Source organism: Octodon degus, unplaced genomic scaffold (genome assembly GCF_000260255.1).
Source record: "Octodon degus isolate 3935 unplaced genomic scaffold, OctDeg1.0 scaffold00011, whole genome shotgun sequence".
NCBI lineage: Eukaryota > Metazoa > Chordata > Mammalia > Rodentia > Octodontidae > Octodon > Octodon degus.
In genome coordinates, this window is record NW_004524587.1 from 26,930,953 (window position 1) to 26,943,730 (window position 12,778).

The 12,778-nt window shown below is 54.1% G+C and overlaps 1 protein-coding gene across 2 annotated transcripts in view; it reads right to left on the bottom strand.

The window, feature by feature from the left end:
* Slc12a3 (solute carrier family 12 member 3) overlaps positions 1 to 8,827 on the bottom strand; it is a 36,215-nt gene extending 27,388 nt beyond the window's left edge. Inside the window, exons 1-8 of one of the 2 annotated variants that reach the window (XM_004625964.2) lie at positions 8,509 to 8,827; positions 7,430 to 7,573; positions 5,928 to 6,003; positions 5,125 to 5,220; positions 4,783 to 4,922; positions 4,340 to 4,450; positions 3,266 to 3,377; positions 2,933 to 3,063 (exon numbers count right to left, since the gene is read on the bottom strand). In XM_004625964.2, the coding sequence (XP_004626021.1) occupies positions 2,933 to 3,063; positions 3,266 to 3,377; positions 4,340 to 4,450; positions 4,783 to 4,922; positions 5,125 to 5,220; positions 5,928 to 6,003; positions 7,430 to 7,573; positions 8,509 to 8,790 (1,092 nt within the window). In that variant the 5' untranslated portion in view covers positions 8,791 to 8,827. Of the gene's footprint in view, positions 1 to 2,932; positions 3,064 to 3,265; positions 3,378 to 4,339; positions 4,451 to 4,782; positions 4,923 to 5,124; positions 5,221 to 5,927; positions 6,004 to 7,429; positions 7,577 to 8,508 lie in introns of both variants that reach the window. The other variant, XM_004625963.2, reaches the window with a different exon arrangement.
* Positions 8,828 to 12,778: the final 3,951 nt, after the last annotated feature.

Here is a 12,778-nt window from a genome sequence, read left to right on the forward strand (position 1 = left end):
TCCTCCCCCTCCTCCCCCTCCTCACCTCTCTCTGTGAGTGGGGACAGTGGAGCCACCTGGCAGCTGGTGAAGTGCACAGATCTGTGGAGCTCCTGGCCCCAGTCCTGCTTGTCATCAGCTTCCTGACATGCACATTACTCTGCAAGCTAGTTGTCTGATTCCACAGACAGGAGTGCAAGACAAGCCCCAAGCTTCTTCCTTCTGCTCTAGGAAAGAACTCTGCTTGTATTTGCCTAACAGCAACAGCAAATTTTCACATGCACCTGTCACATGGTCTGTTCTTCTAGACACTTGCTCTCAAATGTAATTTCCAAAGAAGTAGCCTCAATGTCTCCACTGACTTGTGGTGAAACAGTGAAAAGGACCCACCAGAGCATCTGATCCTGACCCCAGCATGGTCCACAGTCTTGGCTTCTGCAGGCCAAGCCAGAAGCAGCAAACAGGCTGGGAGTTTTATAGCAAGTTCAAGACCTGCTCCAGCCTCTGGGCAGAGGCTCCAACCTAGAGAGGAGGCCTCATCTGCCTTGAGCAGCCCGTTTATTATGGTCTCCTCTTCCCCACCTTCTCTAAGTGTCTGCTCTCCACCAAATCAACTAGTAGAACCTGATTAGAGACAAGCTGCAATGTGAGGGAGGGTGTGGCAGGCAGAGAGAATTGGGAGCAGAGACCCAGAGTGGTGGGAGGCTGGGATCTGAGGGAACCCCAGGCCTTCTTGAGTCTCTTTTGGGGACCTCACAAACCCAGTCCTAGCAGCTATCCCAGCTCCCTAGGGATGGCTTGACCAGGTCATGCACCCCAGTCCCTGTCCCTGACACCAATAGACCGTGTCAGGCTGCCGCCGTACTTCTAGTGGGCTCAATAGTGTGAAGTTTATGTCTATGCCAACCCTTAGGATGTGAGGCGATTAGGATTATATTTGGAGATAAGGACCTGGCATGTGTAGCTAGTTAAGATGAGGTCATTCTGAATTAAAGTGGGCCTCAAATGCAATCGCTGGTGTCATTCTGGAAGAGGAAAGAACACAGAAATGTGGCAGAAAGAAGACCATGTAGTAACAGCAACACAGAGGTTAGATGAGCCACAGGCTGAGGGAAGCCACTGTGGGGACCCATGAGAGCTGAGACCAGGCCAGAAGCATTTGCCCCTAGCAACTTCAGAGGGACTACTGCCCTGCCGATACTTTTTTTTTTTTTTTTTTAGTGGAACCGGGGATTGAACTCAGGCCCTTGCGCTTGCCAGGGAAGCGCTTATTCCACTGAGCCATCTCCCCAGGCCCTCTAACTGCTGACACTTTGATTTTGGATTTTTAGACTCCTAACTTGCAGGAGAACAAATAGTTGTCTTAAGCCACCTAATTTATGGTAATTTTCAGGAAAGAACACACAGCTCTCAACCTGTGTGGGTGTGTCCTACACATGGACATCCCTTGGCTCAACATGGTCTTGGAGCCTATGCAGAAGAGGTGGATCCCAGGAGAGGATCCACAGGCCAAGTTTATCTAGGGTCTGGGGTTCAGTGAGATGGGTAAGAGGAGCCAGATGTATAGTGGGTCCCCACTAAAGTAAGACTGGGTCACATGGCCAGGTACTATATGTTTCTTACTGGAATTTGTGGGCAAAGGTCTCACAGCCACACAATCTCTTTGAACATCACAGCAGGATGGGCCCATTTCACACATGGGAACTTGAGACTCACTGAGCCCTGGCGGCCCTCCTGGGGTCCTCCACCCAGTCAGGGGCTGTGCCAGGCAGCTCCTTGGTGGAGTAGCCTGACGGGCTGCCTTTTCTCCCTGGGTCACTGTGGCTTCCCAGAAAAAGGATAGAAGCCAGACAAAGCCCTATAGAATGTGCCTTGGGGCAGATCCCACTAGAGAGAGGTTGTTTCTGGGATTGTGTCCAATTTACAGTTTAATCCACTTAGAAAAAGCATCAAGGAGCACCTCATGGGTGGGCCAGAGAGTGGGAGCAAGGGTTAGCTGTGATTTCCAGTCACCTTGGCGCCTCCTGCTGGCAAAGAATCCATCAGCCCAGCTCCACCCCACCTCCATGCAGGAGTTTTGCCCCGGCCCCTGCCAACATCAGCTTGTCCGTCTCCACTGTTTTAGAACACTGTGTACTTCTGTGTGTGTGTGTGTGTGTGTGTGTGTTTGTGTGTGTGTGTGTGTGTGTGGCCAGCTCAGCCCACCTGGGGGCAGGGCTGGCTGGCATGTGGTGCTGGGGATTGAACCGTGGTCCCTGTGCTTCGCTAAGCTTGTTCTAAGTAGGTGCTTTAGACCACTGAGCCATCTCACCAGCCCTAGAACACTGTGTACTTCTGCTGACACTACCTTTAACCCATCTAATCAACAATATCCTGTCCCTTGCTTGTGTCAGGCTGTAAGCTAGGAACAGGAATGCAGCAGGGTTGACGTGGTTACGCAGCGAGAGCCATGATTGCAGGACAGCCTGGTGGAGCTGTTGGAGGAGGTATTTGGAAGAGGGGCAGAACTTTGGGAGGCAAAGAAGAGTCAAGTGGATGAGGGCGACATGGGGCACAGATCTTGGGGCTGAACAAGGGTCACAGATGCAGGGACAATGCTCAGGGCAGGGCTGGGCAGGTGTGCTGCAGCCAAGCCAGGGATCTGCCTGCACTGAGGCAATAGAGAGCAGGGTAAGGATGTCAGCCCAGCGAAGCCGAGAGTCCTGGGAACCCCATTTTGGGGTGGCCTGCAAAGCCTACAGCACAGCTGGTATCTGTCAGTCAACAGTCTCCCAAACCAGCCTGATCGAGCTGCGAAGGACTGGCCTGGAGTGGAATGGATGTTAGCTCTGAACCCCCTCTGGCCTCAGCACCTCACTCAGTAGCCTGCAGCAGATCCCAGTGTCAGGGGGCGAGACTTCGCTCACAGCCCACTGCAGTGCCAGGACACAGGAGGGATGTGTATTCTGCTCACCTTGAGGTCCCCAGAGATGTTGGCTCCTGCCAGGATGCCCGTGGCAGAGGGAAAGAAGATGGAGAACATCCCGAAGAAGCTGCCATCCATACCCCTCCAGTCAGGCACCAAGTTCTGGACAAAAATGTCTCCTGAAAACCCAGGACCTGAGTCAGGGCCACCTGGAGGGCTTGGTCCCTCTAGCTGGGCCTGGCCAGGCAGTTTCCCAAGCAGCTTCCAGTCATGGGAAAGGCGGATCCCATCTTTCTGCTGCTCACACGATGGGCCACATTTTGGGCAAACTACCCCTGTTCCCAGAGCTGTGGGGCTGGGGCCCACCCTATGCATACATACCCCGGTAGCTGAAGAAGCCTTTGGAGGCCTTGTCCTCAGATGGGGGGATCAGTGTCCCCACCAAGTAGTTGGCAAAGGAGACCATGATGACAAGGAAGAACAATACCTGGGCCTGGGAGTAAAGGACCCCAGGGGTCAGATTGTGGCCCCACACCTTCAGGGAGCCCCAGCAGGGAGGAGCTTGTCTAGGTCCCTCACACCGTTATTCATGCAGTCTTTTCACTCACGCCCATTGCAAACTGAGCTCTGCTCAAGCAGTTGGGAACACTTGAGTGAACAGGATGACCACAATCTCTTGTCCTGGCTACTGAGTATGTAAGATGAACATCAAAGTGTACTGAGATTGGGCTGGAGCTGTGTTAGCAAGGTAGCCGGTGACAGTGTCTTCAAGAAATAGACTTTTGGCAGTTATATAAAGGAAGGAGATGAGGAAAGCACAGAATGATCTGGTAATTAAGCTTAGTACCTTCAAGGAAGAGCAAAGAGGCCAGCATTGCTGGAGAGAGGTCAGAGAAAGAGGGAGCCAGGAGGTGTAGGAGCCAGGTCCTCTCTAACTTGGAGGACCCCTTTTGACCGAGTGTGCCAATTATAACCCAGTACTTCTGTTCTAAACCTCTGACTTTTGGCTGGATGCATGCTTCCATAAAGACCATGCTACCCAGCCTCCCTTGCAGCTACAAGGGACTGAAGATCAAGAGTTAGCCAATGGGACATGAGCAGGAGTGATACATGCAATTCCCAGCTTGTACATAAAGGGAAGGGGAATGGGAATTTACTCCCTTTTATTTCACCCTGCATGTTCCCTCTACTTAGTCTGGGGACATCCTGATGGTGGCCACCTGGACCAGGTGAACAAGGGCCCACACCTGAGGGATGAAGGAGCCTGGGTGCCCAACCCTTTATGGAAGGCTATACCCACCTTGACTGTTCCATAAGAGAGAAAACAAGTATCTCTACTCGAAGGTGCTGTTAGTTAGGGTCTCGGTCACAGCAGCAGAACTTGAAGCCCAGCTAATGCACATCAGAAGAGGCAGAACCAGGGCCCCAGCCCAGGGCTACAACTCTGCTCCTCACCTTGGACTCCCACTCCATGCCTGCCAGGGAAATGGCCAGCAGCACGGTGACAGTGACTACGCCAATGATGCGAATATCATTGATAGGATCCACGATGGGCGTGCCATACTCCTGGAAGAGGACAGGTTGGTTGTGTGCCACCCTCTCGACAACCCATGCCTCTGGGGTCCACTTCACTGAGGTCTCTCTGACCCAGACCCATACCCATGATCCTCTGCAGCCTATAGATCCCCCAGGGCAGCTCTGCATAGATCTGGACAACATGGCCCTAGGGCAACGTGTGGTCTAATAAGAATGGTTTTGATTTGGTGAGATTATCATTATCATCTGCAGCAACCAGACTGTAGCTTTGGTCCCTGATGGGTGAACTTGTGCAGCAGGGAGGAAGGCCGGCCCAATGGGAAGAAGAGTAGTAGGGCAGCCCAGGGCCCAGCCCACCTTACCTGCATCAGATCCCGAACGGTCTCTGCAAAGCCCACCGTGTGCATGGCCACACCCACAGCATTGGCAAAGGCGAAGATGAGGCCGATGGAGCCCCCCAGCTCTGGGCCCAGACTCCGGGAGATGAGGAAATAGGTGCCACCTACCAGGACCAGAGTCAGGAGCCAAGAAGCCAGAGGAATCAGCTGACCAAGCTGGGTTTGGGAAAGTGACCGGGGACACCAGACAGGACTGAGCCCACCTTATATTGTGGGGAGCTTGCCTGGAACCCTCACTGGCAACTACAGGGGCAACTGGGGTGTCCCGTAGGTGTGGAGCCCACAGGCAGGGCCTAGGGTGCGCACCTGACTTGACCTTGCCATTGGTGGAGATGGCTGAGATGGAGAGGCCAGTGATGGAGGTCACCATGACGGACAACAGGATGATGATCCAGGTCAGGACTGTGTGGGGTGAACATGGGTGCCCCAAGACCCAGTCAAGGTGTTTCCCAGGTGAGGAACCTACCAATTCACTGCCCCTCCCTGAGCCTTGGTCACTGTCTACCTCCTGGCATATTCTGAACAGCCCAGGAGCTCGTGAGCCAACATGAAAAGGGTTGCTAGGTAGAGAAAGGAAGGGACCCTCCTGTAAAAACAAAGGATAAAAATAAAGTGCTGGTTACCATTATGAGCACCACTGGGCACCAGGCCCTGTGCTGATTTTCCTGTATCATATGAAGCCCACAGTGGCTTGGTGAGGCAGTTGCTGTCACTAGCCCTATTAGACTGATGAGGAAGACAAGGCTCACAGAGGGTAACAAGAGCGCCCAAGGTCCCACAGCCTGAGGTAGAGTTGGCACCTCAACCCTAGCCATCCAGAGCACCAGTTCCTACGCACATGATCTGTAGCAGGCATTGGCTCAGAGAGGTGAAGTGATGTGTGAGGGCAAGCAGCCCAAGAGAACCCTTGGGACTGCTGACCCCCTGTCCAGTGGGTCTCTGTCATGTCACTCTCAACATTGTCACTGCAGGAGCTCCAGACTGTACCCGGGAGGAACAGCCTGACCTGTGGTCTGTGCAGCCCAAGGTCAATCCTGCTCCCAGGGGTCTTAGTGATAGGGGGTGAGGACGCAAGCACCATCCCCTCCCTCTTCCAGGTCACCACTCACCGATGCCTGCCTGCGCTGTGATCCAGGGGAGCCGCAGGTAGAGTATGACACCCCAGATGTTCAGCATGCAGCGAATCTGGGAGGACAGTGAGGTCAGAAGCTGTGTGGGCCAGCCACATGCCCTACGGCCAGGCACATAAGTCCCTTCTGCTGGGCATGGCATCAGCTGCCTAGATGGGGGAGCTCCTGAGTTCTCTGTGCTTTACCCACCGTGGCAGGCCAGGCTCTATGGTTTCCTGGGGGAGGAAAGGCACCCTCCTCCTATTCCAAGCCAGTGTCCTGGGCCCTCCAGATCTAGCCATGACCCCAGTGGCCAGCAGTTGGCCGGGGCATAGATTTTGAGGAAGCTCAGCAAACACCAGCTGAGCCCGCTCCCCACTCACAAGCAGAAACGGAGCTCTGTTGCTAGGACTTCAGTTTCCTATTGAACGCATAGTGAAAAGCCAACACAGACCACCATTCCCAGGTGGAAAGGCCTACATGGTCTTCAGCCACACCAAGTGGCAGAGACTTCCATGGTCCTCCACCTGCTCTGAGAGGCCAAACAGCCACACCAGGCGTGGGCAAGTACTTCCAGGAGGGGAACACAGACCCTGAACATGACTCTCGAGGGGTTGTAGTGGGCTCGGGGTTGAGATGGAGAAACACTCATGGCCACTCGCGGCTGGCAGCATTAGGATCAGAACTGGGCACCCTGCTTCCCAGCGTGGAACTGAGATTTCTCCACACCGCATGCGGGTTCCCTCTGCAGAATCCCACAGTGTCTTCCAGAGCAGGGTCGACTTGATTCTTTACTATATGGGAGCTTTTTTATGCTATAAATTAAAGTAAACCTTTCCATTCACATGCAGAATGAATAGACACTACACATATCAGGTATCAATATACAATACACTGCATATGTTTGGTACTGCCCTCTGGTGGTTCTTTTGGAAAACTTTTTTTTTCCTCTCTCTCATTCTTTCATCCCCCCCCCCCCTTTCTTGTGGTACAGGGAATTGAACCCAGGGCCTCACATACGCTAGGTAAGCACTCTACCCACTAAGCTACCTCCATATTCTTTACATTTACTTTTAATTTTGACACTGTCACTAAATGGCTGACTTAAATTTGCAATCCTCCTTCATCGGCCTCCCAAGCACCTGGGATTACAGGACTATGTGAACCATGTCTGGCTAACCATCTCTTCATGTAACTCCCCGGAGGGACTGGCCCAAGGGCTTTACATATATTAAGTCATTTAATACTCATTTAACACATGAGGAAACCAGGGCAGTGATTTGTGAAGTGATGTGTGATTTCCCTGCCGCCACAGGAGCAGTGTGACGCAGCAGAGATCTGCCGCGGGCCTGGGTCTCAGCCTAGGGCATACACAGGGCTTTTGGGAAGCCCAAGTCAGAGAAACTTTGAAGCTATGTGCAGATGTGGGGCCTTGGGCCTACTCTGTGCCCTACAGCCTGAGAGTCACGGCTGAGCCTGGGTGGAGCTTGGCTCCTACTCACCATCACCCCCTTGACCCAGCCAAAGCGCACGGGCTCCCCGGGGCTCTTCTCACTGTGGGTGCCCGCCTCGTCCTGCACCAGCCCATCGGTCAGCTCACGGTTGGGCTGGCTGTCGAAGGCCAGGGTGTGCAGGTGGCTCCCTTCCTGCTGGGGGCCCAGAGAGCACAAGTCAGACAGGCCTGGGTGCTGTGGGCTGGGTCTCTGCAGCCAGTCTCCCACCTGCTTCCCCACACCCAGTGGGGACAAGTGGCATAGGAGGCTGGGCATTCTGGGCACTCCTCATCATGGCCCCTGCTTCCTCCTGCACAGTGGAGCTGGGACCCAGCTAGATAGACACACGGCCGAGAGGGGTGAGGCAGGGTTATTGTCACCCAAAAGAAGGGCAGTAGCATGTCCAGGAGCTCACAGGGGCCCCTGGCAGAGCTGGGACTGGAACCTAGTTCTCCAACCCAGTGCAGCAGGTCCTCCCCTGCGTGCCCAAGTGACTGCAGCCCCCTCTGGGGAGATTCCTTCCGGGCCCCTCAGCTCAGCGGTCCTGGGTGGAATACGAGCTGTGTATAGCTGCTGGGGGTCAGGAGGGAGGTTTGCTCTGGGTGGGCAGGAGTCCTGAAAGTTAAAGTCTCAGTCCCAAAGTCAAGAATGGTTAGGGCCAGGGAAATGGCTCAGTAGAATAAGTGCTTCCTTGGCAAGTGCAAGGGCCTGAGTTCAATCCCCAGAATGGTTGATGCCAGGTGGAGAAGCTGAGGTTACACCAAGGCTGTGACAATCAGACATCTGGCCCTGCACCCTTCACAGTCCAGTGAGCCCCTCCCTGGGAGCACCTTTGCTGCCCTCTGCTCCCCATCTGTGCCAGTGGTGTGCAGCCTGTTTGCATGCTGCCACGGATGGGCAGCTCACTCCTCTCTAGGCAGCCTACCCTACTTTTTGAGCTGTCAGTGCCTGGACAAGAGCTCCATGTGCCTGGAGCTTCACAGCTCCCCCTCCTGCCATTCCACTTGGGCCTCTCAGTCCTTGAGAAAGACCCTCATCTATCTTTACAGCTCAGGTGACAGTGCCAAGACTCAGAGAGATGCGCTTACCTTAAGGAAGGAGTGCAGGTCGGCCAGCGTGGGCCGAACCTTCCGAGGCTCGCCGGGCAGGGCGCTGTTGGCATAGTGCTCGTAGGCAGGCACCACATCAATAGTGTTGTACCCAAAGGTGCGCATGTAGAGGGTGCTCCCATGGGTCAGGTGGTTGGGGTGGCTGGTGTCATAGGGGGCGGTTGGTAGGGGCTCTTCGCTCCCCAGGAGTGTGCTGATGGTGAAGCGCCCACTGCACAGAGAAGGGTTCCCAGGCATCTCTGTGGTGGGCAACTCTGCCATTGTGGCTCAGGTAGGGGTCCAGGGTCATAAGGACATACAGGGTGGCTTTATAGGCTGAGTCTACAGCCAGGGAAAAAGGTGGGAGGGTGGCCCAAACCGCCCACAGCTGGTGAGCAGCGACCCTGGACAGGTGGGGTTGGAACACGTGCCTCTCCTGTCCTGCCCACTGTTGGATTGGTGACACGGGGACCAGTCTGGGACCAACAGGGTTAGACTTGCCTGGAGCTGGTGTTCTGGGGTGGTTCCTCTGAGTCTGGGGGCCATAGATATCCCCAGCCAGGACCCAGGAAATAACAGTCACCAGAAGGACCGTGAGGGACCTGACAGGGACCACACTAGCCACGCTTACAGTAGGAGCCCCCCGCCCCTGACCCAATGCTAGCCCAGGTCAGGATTTGGTTTTGCCAGCATGCAGAGCCCACCCCTTGAACACACAGTGGCAATGGAAGTAGATTTTGTCTCCAAGCCTGAGGCTACCACAAGAGGGACAGCCATTGTAATGAACTGTAGATGGCTAAAAGAGGTGGATCAAGATTTTGAGAGATTGGCTGTTAGAGAGTGGAAGCTTCAGGTGTCCCCAGAAATGAAGGACATATTTTCCTAGCTGCTGTGAGAGCTCTCAGTGTCTGCCCTAGGTCCAGGGCCCAGCTGAGATCACTTTTCCCCTAAGAGGGGGAGGGAGGGCTGGTTCCCTAAAGGGCCACCAGCTCCAAGCTCTCCCTGAGGCTTGGAGTCCGCCCCACCCTCTACCCAGTGCTATCTTCTTCCCCTGCCCACAGGTGCTGAGCTCAAGGGCAGGGTGGCCTAGAAGCTCATAGAAAAATCACTGACTCATTGCACCTCTCCAGCAGCCTTTTTGGACTACCCGTCATACTTGGGGGTGACAATGGGAGCCTGTCTACACTCGGTGCTGAGGTGAGTGGGGGGCCGGGCCTGGAAACATCCCACCACCACTACACAGTGAGTACAGCAGTGGGAGAGAGATCTCTGGGGGAGGGTCAGTTTGGGGAGAAGCAGGGAAGACTTCCTTTAGAGCGGCCGCTGACCTGAGTCTCAAAGGAGACCAGAAGGCCACTTCCAGATCTTGCACCTGGGGTCCCTCGGCTTATGCTAAGGCTCCACACATCTTCCAGAGAACGATAGGGGGCTCACTTCTTTGCCCTCCGTAGCCCTGTCTCTCAGAGTTCACAGGAGCCCCCCACGGGACCTCCTCTGTAGGGCTCAGAGCTTCAGGGTTCCCTGACTTCCCACAGCAAGTCAGCACTCATGGGAGCCTAGAGAGGTCCTGCTGGTTCATGTTGCCCCAAGCAGCTTGGGTCAGGGCCACCCAGGAAGGTGCCCAGCTAGAGGCTGGGCCAGGCAGAAGGTGGCAGTGGGAAATACTCAGGCTGTTAGTGTAGCAAGCTGCTGGGGAGTCACCCTATAACATGAGGGTGCTGGTGCCCACAAAATCATGGACAAGTTATTTTGGTTTGGTTTGGTTTGGTTTTTTTTTTTTGTTGTTGTTGTTTTTGGCAGAACGGGGGATTGAACTCAGATCCTTGCGTTTGCCGGTCAAGCGCTTATCCTACTGAGCCATCTCCCTGGCCCCGGTTTGGTTTGGTTTTGTAGCACTGCAGGGGGACTGAACCCAAGGATACCCTACCACTAAGCTACATCTCCATCCCTGTTTTTTGTTTTTTGTTTTTTTTCATTTTGAGACAGGCTCTTGCTAAGATGCCCAGGCTGGCCTTGACTTGATCCTCCTGCAGAGCTCAGATTATAGACATGTGCCTAGCACTAGCCTTAGGAACAAGTTTGCAAACCTCAGGGCATTTTTCTGGGGAAAGGTCCTTAAATTTCATCCAGCTTGTAGAATGGAAGCTCACAAAGAAGGGATCTGGCCCTGTTTTGTTCCGCCATAATCCTAAGCAACAAGAACAGCACCAAGGAGCTCAAGAACAGCTCGAGAAAGGCTGTTGACTGTGTGACGAGAGGACCCAGAGCCAGGGAAAGTGGACAGCAGCTGTGCAGACACCCTCAGCTGACAGAGCTGCCCTGAGGAAGGATGCACCAGGACTTGGCTGGGCTCCTCCAGCCCAGCGTTCTGCTCTAATTGGACACTAAGAGGGGACCTGAGAGCACCTAGACCTCAAGGACAGACCCAACAGGTTATGATCACTATTGTGCCTTTTAGAAAGTTTAAAAATTCACCACACATTAATTTTTTTTAAAAAAAAGAATCTTCTCAGGGCTGCTCTTATCCCCATCCTAGCCCAGATTTCCAGCCGCTCCATCCATGGGGATGTGTCCCTGGCCTCCATGCCTGCAGCTGGCAAGGATTCCAGGCCAAGGACCCCAGCCCGTCAATGCTCCAGTCTTTGCAGGCTGCACCCTGTGAGGGAGCTGGGTACGGGGCCTTTCCTCTGCACTCACTCATTCCCTCCCACAGGGGCCCTGGGGCAGATCTTATCACCCTGTCACTCTTAAACTGCCAGTTGACTGGCAAAACTCACAGCTGCCCCACGATCCTTTACACCCTGCCTACACCTGCCCTGGGCAGCTGTGGAAAATTCCTGATTAAGATCTCAGGAAAGGAAGGGGCCAGGGCGCTTTCCAGCAGCACTGGGGCTACAGGCAGAGCCAGAGCCACAGATTTGTTGGGTGACCTTGGGCAAATCACTTCCCCTCCCTGGCCTACCACAGCCTTGGAGGGGAGCAGGGCCACCCCATGAACCCTTTCTGGCACCTTGGCATCTCCCTGGATTGGGATGGAGTTTAAGCAGGACCCTTTAAAGGGCTTATTGTGCAATAGGCTAAAGAGACTCTCTGACACCTCGTCCCAAAGCACAGATCCCCACACATGCATGTACACACACACACACACACACACACACACACTCCCAGGATAGGAGAATCTTGTATTTGAATGGAACTTTAAATGAGACATGATCACAGGAGCACTCTTTTGGACACTGTGAAGGGTTGAATAGTCCCTGCCTTCCCGAATTTAGCTTCCAGGAGAACCCACAGGCCAGATGGCCCCCAGAGCCCAGCAGTGAGGTTTCTAGTACCCTGAGCAAAAGCCCTGTGATTTAGCCTTGGGGACTCTCACTTCTGTCAGTTTCCATGTGACCTCAGGCAAGTCACCTGACCTGGATGAGCCTCAGCTTCCGCAGTAGAAATGACACTGCATCATGCCCATCTAGGTCAGCCCCTGAGTGACACAAGGTTCTCAACTTCCCTGGCTCTCCCACAAGGAAGAATGAGGCAGGCAAGGCCCTAAAAAAGACTCAGCAGTCAGGAGCCGTCCTACAAGCAAACACCCCAGATGCTGGGGCCTGGAAAGAGGAGAGAAGGGGAAGGAAGGGAGAAGACAAATGAGAGGCCCATGACAATCTCTGTATCTCTGGCCTTCTGCCTTCACACCACAAAAGCACCTCAGCAACCATTGTGCTCCTCTGGTGTACAAGGCCCTGGACCTCAGCACCCAGGCAGGCAGACAGCCCAGCAAGGATATGAAGCAGCCATCCAGCAGAGGATGGGGGTTGCCTGGGAGAAGAGAGGAGCAACGAGGGTGGGCTTGGTCATGCCAAGGACCAGGTGGGTGGGACTGGGCTGTGGAGCTGTGGGCTGGGCAGAGGAGGGAAGAAACGGTGGACATCAGGCTGAAAGGGGTCTGATCGTTCCTTTATTCCACCACATTTGTTGAGTATTCTCTGCATACCATGTCCTGTACTAGGCAAGGGAGGCACCACAGGAAGCAAGACAAAGCCCTGCCCCTGGGAGCTTACATTCTAGTAGGCGACACTGATGACAAATCAGTAATTGTTGATACATTTGGTGGTGAGTACTACTAAAGAAACAACAGTTTTCCTCAGGCCTGATGTTAAGCCTCCCTAAGGATGAAAGATTTGAGCTGAATTGCCAAGGACAGGAGTCATGCCTGTGTGAGGTGTTAAGGGATTGTCAGGGGAGGATGCTGTATCTTCAGGAAGGGAAGGGAAGG